The following is a 14,443-nucleotide window of genomic DNA, read 5'->3' as shown; positions in this document are numbered from 1 at the left end:
TGATCAAACTCAGAAACTATTTCAAGTTCATCAAGAGGACAATCGAACACTAGTATTGTCGGGCCGTTGTGTAACAACAAAACATGGAAGATGGCATTGACAAGCTTATACTTCTTCGTAGTTCGTGGGTAATATTTATATGAAGCTCTAACCAGATTGTCTGTAAATACAAGCTTAGGCATCTATGCTCCGCCAAATATACCGCCATTTCTTTGACAAAAGACTCGTTCTCAATGCATCTCGGAGTGGCATAAGACTTAGAATATTTTCAATTATGTTTTGAGGAAGGGTGTTGATGATATCCGAATGTTGGGATTCAGTTTTTTTATTCATAATGCTGCTGCAAAAACAAAAACAAAATCAAATCGTAAATTTCTTACTTCATGATAACAGTTGCTTATAGTCCGTGGTTCAGAATCGCCGGTTTTGAAATAGCAAAGTTTGGGCCACGTATACATATATATATATATATATATGTATTGGTGAATAGAACGTGAGGGAGAAGATTCTCTAGCCCTATGTTTGGTAACTTTGAACATTCAAATTTGAAAGAAGATATGAATGGTGAATCGTTTCATGTTTTAATTATTAATATTATTTATATTTCCTTATCTTTTCCGATATCATAGTTTTAATAACGTATCATATGAATTTACCAAAATAATTTTTATCACTAAGTTTTTTTACAACTTATATTGTTTCATTCCAATCACCAAAGCAAATTACATAAGGATAAGAGGTAGACGAGCAACAAACTACGCCGCCAGGCGCCATCCCCTTCTAAATGGAAAACCCTAATCTATTAAAAACAAGCCTCACCCCTGAGGGGTCGAAAAAGTTGTTGTAAACCACACGCTGAACTCTAGCCAAGAACCGAACCGCCTCCGGCACCAAGGAGCCGAACATGTCAAACGCCAAAGGGACAAAGGCATGTTAATCATCCTCATAAGCTTTCGCGTACCATTGCCTCTTTCTTTGCCGAGATCACTAAATTGGTCATAAGTTGAATGAAAAAAACATATGATTGATTACCAGGTGAAAGTTCGATGGGCTTTTGGCGCGAGAGAGAGAACGATTTTAGGTCAAAGAATGGGCTTTAGTAACAGTTGACCTAATAAATGAATATAAGACTCTTTTTATATTCGTTTAATAATCTTCTCCACTCAATTCTCTGTTTGTTTAGGGGTTTTGTTTAATATACTTAAGGGTGGAAATACAATAGAAAGTTTATTTGGCTAGAAAGCATAGGAAGTGATTTTGACCATCTATTAAGTTAATCAAGAGCTAAGATTAAATCAGGGAAATTGAAAGGAAAAAAAGAGGCGTGTGAGTTTGTTCAAGGGCGTTCTAGTCAATCCAAGCCAATAGTTTATCTCTCCTCCAATTCCCCCCCCCCCCATTTTTTAAACGTTAATAACTCTTTCATACGACATTATTTTTTTATAAAAATTGCACCAAAAAACGAGCGTTTTTTTATCTTTAAAACGAGTATACTATTGCTATATTTTTTTTTTAAAAAAAAAAATTAAAACCCAATTGCGTAAAACGCAATAGAAAACCACCAGTTACGTAAAACGCAATGAAAAAAAAAACTAAAAAATGACATTTTTCTAAAATGCAATGCACCAAAAACACAAAGAAATGACTTATTTGTAAAACGCAATGGCCAGAAAACACACAGAAATGTCTTATTTGTAAAACGCAATGGCCAGAAAACACATAAAAATGTGTTTTACCTAAAACGCAATGCACAAAAAACACAAAGAAATGACTTATTTGTAAAACGCAATGGCCAGAATACACACAGAAATGTCTTATTTGTAAAACGCAATGGCCAGAAAACACATAAAAAAGTGTTTTACCTAAAACGCAATGCACCAAAAACACAAAGAAATGTCTTATATGTAAAACGCAATGGCCAGAAAACACTTAAAAATGACTCATTCTAAAACGCGGATTAGGATCAAATACAAAGGATCCTAATTGTAAGAAGTGTAAGAAGGATTTATAGAGTGACAAGTGTCCAATAACCTAAAAAAACCCACTACACAAAAAAACCCAACTACAAAAAAAAAAAAAAAAAAAACCTTAAACATTCACCACCACCAAAAACCTAACCCCCCGCCCCCACACCCAAAAAAAAAAAAAATTTTTTTCTTTTTGCCGAGGGGGTGGGGGTGGGGGTTTAGGTTTTTTGGTGGTGGGGGTGGGTGTTTAGTTTTTTTTAGATTTTTTTTTTAGGTTTTTTGGGGGTGGGGGGGGGGGGTTAGGTTTTTTTAGGTTTTTGGGGGGTGGGGGTGGTTAGGTTTTTTGGGGGTTTTTTTGGTGAGGTATAGTTTGCCCGGGGGGGGGGGGGGGGGTTTAGGTTTTTGGGTGGTGGTGGGGTGGGGTGGGGGTGGGTGTTTAGGTTTTTGGTGGTGATGTAATGGGTTTAGTTTTAGGTTATTGGACACTTGTCACTCTATAAATCCTTCTTACACTTATTACAATTAGAAGCCTTTGTAGAATAACTTACCCCATAATTATAACCAAATTTCAATAAATAATTTATAAATGTATGACGTCCCTTTTTGGAACCTACTTGTACCCGACAATTGTTTAATCTTGTTGATCGGATTGATCACATGTTGATAGCACATCCAAGGGGGTGCCAAAATTGATGACAACAAAGGGATACCATCTAGGTAAAAACTGTTAGGTGATGGTATAAATATACTCATAACCACTTACGTGATGGTCACGGATACACTCATAACAACTTATCGTGATAAGAAAAGACGAAGATAGTAAAACTAAGAATGTAAAACGATTATAAATGAAGTACACTTTCAACTATCAATGTTCCTCCAAGTTGATTTGTGTTAATTAAACCGCTTATATCGTATACAATGCACGTCTAGTTAATACACATATGATCGTGTGTCACCCCACGTCCCTACCTATGAAGGTACCATACTACTATTGACACATCACTATGACATTGATGTTGTGTAACCATTTATGGCGAAGTGAATGTGTGGATATTTAGTTTGTGTGCATACGAATGATTGTGTAATGCATATATGTTCACATCCCATAGATCTTATCTTGCTGAAGTTCTAATCCCTCACATCCTAAGTTAAAGGGTTGTTATGTAAATAGTTTATAGATAGTTTATATTAAAATTAGGGTAGTTATGAAGTACAAGGGCCAAAGGTGGAAAGATGGAAGATTGTAACGAACTCAAATTAAAGGATACGACTCCTCCTGGAGTCACACCTGTTGATCGACGACAATATAAATAGGGTTTGTATGTTTCAAGAGTCACAACCGTTTGTGAAGAGACACGACTCCTCTTGGAGTCACACCTTTACCCGACCCGATTACCCGATAAAGTGAATTGAGATTCTGACTGATCCATAAGAAACTCATAAATATATAATCTTATTGAAACCGAAAGTCGTTACATAGATGAAAAAACTCTTAATTTTAATGAAAAATGAATTTTAAGTAAGCTGATTAGAATACTTTTGAAACCTGAATTACCTAATTGGAACTTCAATACCTTTTCGGGTATAAAATCGGGTAAAGACGTACACTTTATCGGGTAATCGGGTCGGGTAAACAAGTATACCACCAAATCCCAAACATGTCTCAAACCCATGAAAAAAAAATAAAAACTAATCTCAAACCTGATTACACAACCCAAATCCGTCTCAAATATGCCGGGTTTTAGATTTACTCATCGGGTTCGGGTTTAATTGTCATCCCTACACACATGATGTGCACGTAACCTTAACAAGTTAATAAAAAAAGTTAGCATCTAAAGACCAAACTAGCTATAAAGCAAGACTAATAAACCAAGACTATGTGTGTAATTAACTTTCATTTTCTCACATTGCCTCCTGTCAAAAGCGAGTAAACAGTAAACGACGATGAAGCCCCAAATTGAAAGGATGTCTCAAGACGAGTGAGTGAGAGTACTGCAAATCGACTAATTCTACTTGCGGATTCCTTTTCTTAAACCCTAGCTACACTGGACTAGACTAGAGGTACGTACGTAATTCATATTCATATTTTCTTACAACTTGTCATCATCAACAGTGTTAATTCAGTTAAAGAATTTGATAAATGTATAACTGTATATGTATATCTACTTACTACGAAATAGTTTGATTTGAGTAAGTTTTTGTTATTATTATTATTTGAAGCCCCCATGTTTGCCCTAAATCTGAGTTGTGAGTCTAAAGAAGAAATGTTTTTTACCCATCAAGTATGTTTGTTAATCCTACTATGGTAATCATCAAAACTGTTGTTATCTAGTAACAAATTTTGCATTTTGTTTTTTTGCATTCTACCTTGCTGCAGCAGCATTATTATGGAGTATCAAAACCCTACAAGAACTCAATCGGATATCATCAGCACCCTTCCTCTAAACATTATTGAACATATTTTGGCCCGAATGCCACTTCGAGATGCACTGAGAACGAGCGTTTTGTCAAAGAAATGGCGCTATACTTGGCGGAGCATGCCTAAACTTACATTTACAGACGATATGGTCAAACTACCGTCTAATCAGTGTTGCGGACAGTTGATGAAGTATAAGGTTGCCTATGCCATCTTCCACGTTCTGTTGTTACACAATGGTCCGATAATACTAGAGTTCAGATCATTGGTTGGTCATCTGCGTTTGGATTCTGAGTTTGCCCCGATAATAAGTTATCTTGAAAGGGGAAGTAAAGTGAAAAGGCTTACCTTCTTTCGTGTTAAGGTTCCTCCTCAAATGCTTCAACAGTTCCTCTCCAAGTGCCCGCTGCTTGAGTATCTCTGTTTGGTTAGATCCATATAACCAACACTTTTTGAAGTTCCTTTCCTTCAATTAACGATGTTATTATAAAGGTCTTTTTATGCAGATTGGATCTCAAAACGGCCTTGACTTTGTGGCAGGAGAAACCAAGTTTACATTTGTTGATCTTTTTTCGGTGTGTGCCTTTGATTCAGACTTTGGATATCTCAAAGTATTACATGAAGGTAGTAAGTATTCAGATTAAAGATTACATCTGATGTGAGAATATGGTGTTTGCTAATTCTGACTTTGGTATTCGGTTTAAGTACTTGTGTGCAGGTGGCATGCCACATAAGCTTCCAGATTCACTAGTCCATCTCAAATATTTGTTTTTGGATGTGTGCATGGCCGAAAAAAATGAGATTTCTGCGTTGCTTTGTATGATAATGAGCTCCTCGTTGTTGGAGAAAATTGGTTTTCTGGTAAATAGTTTTATTATTTAATCAATGGTAGTTGCTTTTATACTTTTATTGACATTTTTAACTTATCTTCTAATAAGATGTGTGATAATGAGAAGTTGGATCATCTTGAGACATTGGAGATGAACTTGGATCCACAAGACTACCCAGATATGAAGTTGGATCATCTTGTGTCGTTGTGGATAGAGGACTTTAGTAACTTACGTCTTGAGATGGAATTTGTGAAACTCATCATGGCCAAGTCACCTGTGCTAAAGAAAGTGCGAATTGTGCTTGATGGCAATGTTTCTGTTGATGAAGAACTGGAGATGCTTAGAGATTTGGTTTTACACCCAATTCCACGGGCATCACCTTCTGCAAAGTTAGCCATTGTACGCCCAAAAACTTCTTCATGAAGGTTGGTATTTTGATGACGTGACGCTGGTTAATTTCCTTAAGAACTTAGGATTAAGGATTGCCGTTGTGTGAGGCTTTAATAGACTATTATGTGTGTGGATTTTGCTGATTTTGTTTTGTGTTGATCATGAAATGCGAGTTTCAACTTTGTGACAAGTTTGAAGCTTTCATTGAAAGTGGGGGGGGGGGGGGGGGGTTATTCCACGGTCCTCCCAACCGCCGAGGTGATCCCACCTCGCAGACCGCCACCCAGCAAGCCTGAGTCTGGGGGTAAAGTTTTAAGCTTTCATTGAAAGTAATCATGGTTTTGTATCCAATTGAGTCCAATATGTATTTGGCTAAAAGTTCACTTCATATAAACTAATGTGGCATGATCAGCATGTTTATGCCGCTTCCTTTCGTATGTAATAAATAATTTGCACTGTACGACCTTCTCTTATTTGCACTTACTTGTCCCAGTTGCTTGACCTTTATTCGTAACATTCTAAATTTGGAGTATAGTATACATATAAATGTTAACCAAGTCTTGTGCCATTAATGATAGTTATTCAGCTTTATCTATTGGAATGATCTTCATAAATATTATCATCTAAATTGGGGTAAACTGTAATAAAATATTGCAAAGGGCCAAACTTCGTGAAATATATTTTGATTCCTACAAATAGCTTTGCTATGAGTGGGATTTACTGGGTTCAGTTGCTATGTATATGAATCCATATTAAAACAATAAACTCTCGTTTGTGTCATAAGTCCACAACATGTCAAGGTTTTTTTTTTTACTCAAATGTCATACAATTTCTGGTGTTAGGTTAAAAGTGTAGATAATGGTTTTATGGCCAAACTTATAAAATGTGGCTTGAGGGGTTGAAGTTAAGACTATTGGAAGTCAATATGTTAATAGTTGAGACTGCCAGTAATTATTTTTGAAGTTGAGACTGTTGGCGGTCAACGACAAATAGTTAAGATTATTAAAATCCAATATTTCTATAACTAATTTAATTAAACAAACTATTGGTTGATATTCATTTGAACAAACAAACGATTCATCATGTACCAAAACACCACTTAATTCAATTTAATATAAATTAAAACAGAACTATGATAGATATTAATTGTCTTTTTAAGTGTTTGTTTTTATTTAACTACTAATATTTTATATATCACTAGTATTAAGTCCCTTCGTTGCAGTGATTGTTATAAAACTGTGTCAAGTAGTACCAATGCTATACCAATGTCAGCGACCACCAACACCGAAAAAGCTCGTAAAAACAAATTAAATAAAAACAAAAAAAATAACGCCGAGCGAAAAGCAGACATGGAATCTTTGAATCACGAACGCTCGTTGCAGAGAAATTAAACCGAAACGTAAAACATAGAAAAAAAGTACTAAGTCAATCCAGGACCCGCGCGTTGGTCGAACTTGTTAAACGAAGAAAAATAGATGTACTGTGACGGCCAGTCAAACATGAAAAAATATACGAAAAAAATGTTGAACCCCACATGCACGTTGCGGTGCATTAACTCAGAAAATTTAGAACGAAACCAAAAACTTGGAAAAGATGATAAGTATGGTGGACCAAAATTGAAAATAGAAAAGAGTTGGGATTAAATTGCAAAAGATGAAAAACTTTGGGTTAAAAATAAAAAAAACAAAGGGTCTAAATTGCAAAATTAAAGTTATTTATTAATCTTAGATAAAGATAAGGATAAAAATAAATGATATCTATATATTAGTTATTAATATTAATATTAATTTTAAAAGAAATTTATCAAATAATCTATAATCTATAATACTATAAAAAGGAGAAGTGATGTACACATATGTAATTTTACATGACGTCCATCATTTTATGCAATATGTACAACTAATGAATGCTTATTTTGTGAGGGTAAAATTGTCAAAAATATAAATTTTTAAGACACTAAAAGGGTATAATAGTAAATCAAACCTAACCCTACACTCACTCAAAATATTTTCCTTCCCTGCCCTCAAAGAAAACCCAACAGACGTCCCTCTAATTAGCTCGCCACATTCAATAAGGAATTCCAAAGATCTTCCTCGTTATTTTTCTCTTTATCAAAACCACCCATTGCCATTTCACCTGCGTTTCAATCCAAATCAGAGACCTACAATCGCCCCATGACTCTATTTTGGTGTTCTGCAAACGCTTCATTGTTCAGTCGATTCGTGTGTTCATTGCCCCCTTCTTCTTCTTCTTCTTCTTCTTCTTCTTCTTCTTCTTCGGTGAAAACTATGCCAACGACTTGATGTTTGCATGATTCCACCAGCGTTCTTCGTCAGGTTTTATTTCACTCTATTTATCCTCTAGGTTTTCTGATTTGTGCTTGATTTTTAAATTAATTTGGTATATATACTCATATTTACCATCTGTTTGCTGCTCTCCACCCTCTTGATATCGAATATTATCTTTTTTCTGTTTTATTTTATGTTTTGTATATTGAATTAATGCTCCCAATTTGTTGTGTATGTTGTAGGTAACTTCTAATGTGGTTTAATATATCAGTAGAGGTATGTTTTGACATGGTTTAATTGACCATTTATGCGTATTCTTAGAGTCATTCCTTGTTCTCCTTTTTTTTTTTTGGTTTTTTATGATTTCTTTTTGTTTGTTTTTTGTATATTCTGATTATCAAGTGCCAATTTAGTGATTTATCATCTATGTGGACTTATTTTGGGATTTTTAGTTGATTTTGGTGACAGGCTCCATTTTGTCAGCAGCAGCCTTTGAGTTTTGATTACTCTCAAAACCGTTAAGCTTGCATTGGATTTACAGGACCAACTACATTGAATTGGAAGTTGTTTCAGGTGAGGGGATTTGGGGATAACCATCTTTCCTTTGTTTTTATGTTATTTATTTATATTGATTATTATTATATGGCATATGATGATCAGAGTAGGCGTACCCTAATGCACTTTCAACCATTCAAACTTCAATTAATGTTGCGGTATCACGTAATGGTCGCAATGCAGTCTTGGTTATTTGCCTTCATTTTCATGATTGTTTCGTTCAGGTTATGATCTTTATTCCATTCCATTATGGTGATTAGACATAAGAACATGCAATTTTAAATTATGAACCTGGTAAATAATTTTATAGGGTTGTGATGCATCTCTTTTGCTAGGAGGTGCTGGCAGTGAGAAGGAGTCACCAGCCAATGATGGTGTGTTGGGATATGATGTTATAGATGTTGCTAAAGCTGCAGTCGAGAGTGTATGTCCTGGAGTTGTATCGTGTGCTGATATACTCGCGGTTGCAGCTCGTGATGCTTCTGTCGTGGTAGTAATAAAACTAAATTAATTACATGTAAAACATAGGTTCATAAATTTATAATTATTTCACTATGTAGGTTGGGGGGCAGTCATGGACCGTAAGACTTGGAAGAAGAGATTCTCCAGATTCAAACGCGGCAGAAGCCGCAACTGATCTTTCAAGAGGGAATATGAATTTAGGTGAACTTATCAGCAACTTTGCTAATAAGGGACCTAACACAAGAGAAATGGTCGCCTTATCAGGTTAGAACTCTTTCGGTGTAATTCCTTAATAGCATACAACGGATTTTTGTTTGTTTTTTCCCTTAAAATGTGACTTTAATTGCATTGATAAAAAAAGCAAAGGCGACATATATTTGTGACCAATATACGCATAATGAAAACCCATCTGATACGGCGGCCTTTCCCGACGACATTTCGTCGGGATAGCCTTTACCAAAGGATTTTTATAGTGAGAAACAATTGCATATTTACAACAAAAATGCTGCAAAGCTAGCTACCGAAATGGTTCAGCCAAAAAAGGTCACTAATTGTATACATAATATAGGCAAATCCACCTATCGGGTGTATACATATAGGCAAATCCACCTATCGGGTCTGTAATAGAGTAAAGGTTATAGTTAGATGTAGGTTAGGGGATTGGTGAAGTGGATGAAAATTGGATATAAAGAATAATGAAAAGAACACTTTTCTCAAGTACAAGAGCAACTCACAAACCTCTTCCAAACCCTTTGATTTTTCTCGGAGATCTTTGAGTTCGGTGTTTGCGGTCGAAAGAGAATCCTCAAGAAGCGTGTTTTGATCCACGAGTTTCTGCATGTTAACCGTTATAACACGTAACTGAGACAAAAGAACACTTTTCTCAAGTACAACTGTACAAGAGCCGATTTTTCAACATGAAGCGACTCGCAGGTTCTCTCGAGTTCGTTATTCTTCTCGCTAACAGTTTTTATCTTTTCTTCATGCTCACTGTTTTTCTCAATAACTTAAAAAAAACATTTTTTTAACCAACCCGACCCGACCCGTTCTGACCCAAACCTGTTTCGACCCGAACCAAAATAACCCTTTTTTTAATTAACCCATTTTAACCCGATCCGGTTTCGACGAGAACCCGTTTTGACCCATGACCCGACCGACCCTTGGCGCCAGGTGGTCAGCACCTTGGCGCCATGCTTAGGGTACCTAATGAAAGGGGTCCTGTGCCACCGGCTTGTTGTGGTGGAGTTAAAGGACTCAATAATGCTGCAAAGTTGACTCCTGACCGTCAGACTGCCTGCGGATGCTTAAAGAGTGTGTATGCGTCCAACTCGGGCATTAATCTCGGCTTTGCAAGCAACCTCCCGGGGAAGTGCGGTGTCAACATCCCTTATAAGATCAGCCCTAGCACCGACTGCTCCACGTATGTTTGAACTTTAAACTTCAAATTTACACTTCTGTTATTCTTGAATTTTGAATTTGTTTTTAAAGTTTAACTCATTTTTACAGTGTTCATTAAGGCTGGAACTTATGCATGAAGGGAATATTAGAAGCATATGGTGTATTTGGCTATAAGCCTATAAATAATGCTCTTGTTATCTCTCTCAGTGTCTTTGGCTGTAAAGGGCAAAAGTTTATTAATGCTCTTGTTAAAAACATTTTTTTAACCAACCCGACTCGACCCAATCCTAAATCCGTTCTGACCCAAACCCGTTTCGACCCGAACCAAAATAACCATTTTTTTAATTAACCCATTTTGACCCGAACCCATTTTGACCCATGACCCGACCCGACCCGTTTGCCATAAAGGTTTCTTCCATGCCTTCAACAATGTGTCAGTGATGACATGGTTATGGTTAAGGTCAGTTCTCTTAAAGCATGGATTAGCACTACTGTTATCTTTCAGTCTTGAAACTAGAGACGGCAAAACGGACCTGTTAGGTGGGTTGGATAACAAGTCAAAATGGGTAGATTTTTGTGCAGGTTGAGTTGGGTTGACCTGCTAACGTTTATATATAAATGTAGTGTTTTTATTAATCTAGATTATTAATGGTTTCTTTTTTTCAGTTAAATGCAGACGTGGATCAGAAATGATTGGTGGTGGCTTGTTCATGAAAAAGGCTCAGCGAAGGGACGAACAAAGTTGTCGAGCTGGTTTTTTTGGATATATAAATTTACTACAAGGCGAAAAATGTCATACGGATTGTGTAACGTCAACATTTGTTAGGACACCCGCCGCAACGCGCGGGCATTCCCACTAGTTATAAATAAAATTTATGAGATTGAAGGAGAAAATGACATGTGGCATTATTTGGAGTCTTTTATTATAAGTTAGATTAGATTTAATTTGTTTTTTTACAAATAAGTTGTGTTTGTTTTTTTATGGTTATCGAACAATGTAAAACACATGTTTATTGTTATGCCGAGTGCCTATATCATGCCGAACTGTAACGAATCGAACTAATACCGTCTGAAATCCACCATGTAACTAGAGGTGCACAAAAACCCGCACCCGGAACTGGACCCGAGAAAAAAACCCGGAAATAGTTAATTTTGTACCCGGGTATTTTATACCTGTAACCAAACCCGAACCTACCCGTGGGTATACATTTTGAGCTCAATACCCGTACCCGTTTTATACCCACTCCCAGTTATACCTTATACCCGATACCGATTATTTTAATACCCGATAGAATACCCGAATTTTTGAAGTATATTTTTATGTTTAATTTACAACTTTTGTATTCAAGTATTTTTAAAAATGCATATTATAAAGTAAATAATTTGTAGTTTTGTTATTGTATTATTTTTTACAAATTACAAAGGAAATTTAATTTTTAAACGAATTTATTTTTGTGTAAAATAATAACAATCTTATTTTTTTTTTTTTTTTGAAACCAGGTATTAATACCGTGTTTCAATACCCAATGATACTCAAAATCAATTTTATACCCGAAACCGGGTATTCTAAAAAGCACCTCTACAATCCCACTAGTTCTACAGCCTTTTCTAACAGCCCACAACACAATAGAGGCCACATGGGTCCGCTCTAGGGGTTTGGTGCCCATTATTCAAGAGTGAAAACTAAAAAAAAACATCAAATTGTAAAAATGAAAATGATCGTGAGTTGATGATACATACAGGCGATGAATCCCCACCCCAAATCTGAAAGACGAGTGAAAGTTGCTTAAACCCTAGACCAGAGAGAGGTACGTAATTCATACTCACTTTTTTGCTTACAACTTGGTGGGTGTTTGGCATTCCTTCTCAAAACTAACTTATTAACTTATATAAGTCAAAAGTGAGAAGTTAGAAATTCTAACTTCTCAAAAATGACTTCTCAAGGCATAAAATCCTTCAAAATAAGCTAACCCAAACACTCAACAAATAACTTATTAACTTTTATAAGTCAATAAGTCATAAGTTGCTCCAAAATAAGCTAACCCAAACACCCCCTTGTTGTCATGAGCAAAAGTTTCATAAACATCAATTCAGTTCAAGAATTTGATAAATGTATATGTGTGTGACTGTGTATCTACTACCCAATAGTTTAATTTGAGTAAGTTTTTGTTATTATTCCAAACCCCCATTTTTCCATCCGTTTGGGGGTCTACAGAAGAAAGATTTTTAGAGCCATCGTTTGCCCTAAATCTGATTGGGGGGATTTAGGTGTTTGATTGTGTTTTTGCATTCTACCTTGCAGCAGCAGCAGCATTATAATATGGAGAATCAAAACCCAACAACAACTCAAACCCTAAATTCTGACATCATCAGCACCCTTCCTCTAAACATTATTGAAAGTATTCTAAGTCTAATGCCACTCCGAGATGCACTGAGAACCAGCGTTTTGTCAAAGAAATGGCGCTATACTTGGCGTGGCATGCCCAAACTTGTATTTACAGACGACATGGTTACAATGTCATCTAATCATCTTTGCTTACAGTTGAAGAAGTATAAGCTTGTCAGTGCCATCTTTCATGTTTTATTATTCCACAACGGTCCGGAGACACTAGAGTTTCACTGTTCGCTTGTTCATCTTCATATGGAGTCTGAGTTTGCCCAAATGATAAGTTATCTTGCAAGGGGAAATAAAGTGAAACAGCTCTTCTTTCTTAGTGATAAGAGATCCTACAAGTTACCCGTTTCTTTCTTTTCATTGCAAGGATTAGAACTTGTATATCTGGATAATTGTACTTTGGAACCACCATTGACGTTTACCAGATTTAGATCACTGACAAGCATGACTCTTTGGAATGTTGAGGTTTCTGCTCAAATGCTTCAGCATATCCTCTCCAAGTGCCCGCTGCTTCAGTATCTCTGTTTGGTAAGCTCCATATAACCATTTATGAATTAATGATGTTATTCTAAAGGTGTTTTAATGCAGAATGAATTACGGAAAGGCATTGACTCTGTAGCAAGAGGAAACGAGTTTACATTTGTTAATCTTTTACCGTGTGTTCCTTTGATTCAGACTTTGGACATTTCAAAGTATTATATGAAGGTAGTATCTAGGTTAAAGCTTACATCTGATTAAGAATGTGTTGTTTGCTAATTTTGACTTTGGTACCCGGTTAAAGTACTTGTGTGCAGGTGGCATGCCACATAAGCTTCCAGCTTCACTAGTCCATCTCAAAGATCTGTTTCTGTATGTGTGCTTGCTGGAACAAAATGAGATCTCGTCTGCCCTTTGTATAATCAGGAGCTCCCCTGTGTTGGAGGGAATTATTTTTCAGGTAAATAGTTTTATTATTATATATGATACTGGTTCTTTATATTTGTATTGACATTTTTAACATGTTTTCTAATTAGATGTATGATAATGACAAGTTGCCTGTTCGACAAACTCCCGCCAACTTTCTTGATGTAGAAGGGTACCCAGATTTGAAGTTGGATCATCTTGAGTCATTGGTGATAGAAATGTTTAGCAACTTACCTCTTGAGATGGATTTTGTGAAACTCATTATGGCCAAGTCACCTGTGCTAAAGAACGTGCGAATTGAGCTTAACGCCAATGTTTCTGTTGATGAAGAACTGAAGATGCTTAGAGAGTTGGTTTCACACCCAATTTCGCGGGCATCACCTTCTGCAAAGTTAACCGTTGTACGCCCAAAAACTTCTTGATGTAGGCGGCTATTTTGATGACGCTAGTTAATTTCCTTAGTTATTTTAATGACGCTAGTTAATGTTTTTATGGACTATTTTGTATGTGTAATCTATGAAATTTTAGTTTGTCTTCTGTTACAAGTCTAAGACCCTGTTTGGTGAATGAGAGCCTCTGACCGAATAAGAGTTTGAAATCCTCTCAACGGTTCAGCAACTTCACAAATCTGAATGGTTAAGAGCTTGAAATCCCCATTCAGATGTCGAACCAAACACCAAAACCTCTGACTGAATTAGAGGTTGGCTCTGATTGACTCCATTCAGATGCAAACAAACAGGGCCTAAAGCTTTCATACTTTGTAAATCATCTTGGTTTTGAACCCAAGTGAATCTATTATCCAGCTAAAACGCAGATCATTTCGGATTTAGGGGCTG

The 14,443-nt window shown here is 36.2% G+C and overlaps 2 protein-coding genes and 1 long non-coding RNA gene across 10 annotated transcripts; all 3 read left to right on the top strand.

The window, feature by feature from the left end:
* Window positions 1–3,847: 3,847 nt before the first annotated feature.
* Window positions 3,848–6,066, top strand: LOC110914969 (F-box/FBD/LRR-repeat protein At1g13570). Of its 5 annotated transcripts, none has more exons than XM_022159582.2 (5): window positions 3,848–4,031; window positions 4,348–4,813; window positions 4,927–5,010; window positions 5,092–5,247; window positions 5,325–6,066. In XM_022159582.2, exons 2-5 carry the CDS (start codon window positions 4,358–4,360, stop codon window positions 5,637–5,639), a joined length of 1,011 nt encoding a protein of 336 aa, XP_022015274.1. In that variant the 5' UTR covers window positions 3,848–4,031; window positions 4,348–4,357; the 3' UTR covers window positions 5,640–6,066. The 5 variants fall into 5 exon arrangements, with proteins under 5 accessions (XP_022015274.1, XP_035840921.1, XP_022015273.1 ...); XM_035985028.1 differs by having other exon boundaries at window positions 4,927–5,013; XM_022159581.2 differs by having other exon boundaries at window positions 4,893–5,010; window positions 5,105–5,247; window positions 5,343–6,066.
* A 2,287-nt stretch (window positions 6,067–8,353) lies between these two features.
* On the top strand, window positions 8,354–9,152 carry LOC110920249. The gene is made up of 4 exons (XR_004883293.1): window positions 8,354–8,467; window positions 8,555–8,673; window positions 8,760–8,939; window positions 9,010–9,152. It is a non-coding gene; the product is annotated as an uncharacterized LOC110920249 (long non-coding RNA).
* Window positions 9,153–11,919: 2,767 nt separating this feature from the next.
* Window positions 11,920–14,139, top strand: LOC110914967 (F-box/FBD/LRR-repeat protein At1g13570-like). Of its 4 annotated transcripts, none has more exons than XM_022159577.2 (5): window positions 11,920–12,117; window positions 12,612–13,232; window positions 13,293–13,409; window positions 13,486–13,641; window positions 13,718–14,139. In XM_022159577.2, exons 2-5 carry the CDS (start codon window positions 12,630–12,632, stop codon window positions 14,027–14,029), a joined length of 1,188 nt encoding a protein of 395 aa, XP_022015269.1. In that variant the 5' UTR covers window positions 11,920–12,117; window positions 12,612–12,629; the 3' UTR covers window positions 14,030–14,139. The 4 variants fall into 4 exon arrangements, with proteins under 4 accessions (XP_022015269.1, XP_035840920.1, XP_022015270.1 ...); XM_035985027.1 differs by having other exon boundaries at window positions 12,609–13,232; XM_022159578.2 differs by lacking the exon at window positions 11,920–12,117 and adding an exon at window positions 12,352–12,467.
* The last annotated feature ends 304 nt before the right edge of the window (window positions 14,140–14,443 follow it).

This window comes from Helianthus annuus, chromosome 16 (genome assembly GCF_002127325.2).
Source record: "Helianthus annuus cultivar XRQ/B chromosome 16, HanXRQr2.0-SUNRISE, whole genome shotgun sequence".
NCBI lineage: Eukaryota > Viridiplantae > Streptophyta > Magnoliopsida > Asterales > Asteraceae > Helianthus > Helianthus annuus.
The sequence above is the reverse complement of the archived record's forward strand: the minus strand, read 5'-3'. Positions and strand labels throughout refer to the sequence as shown.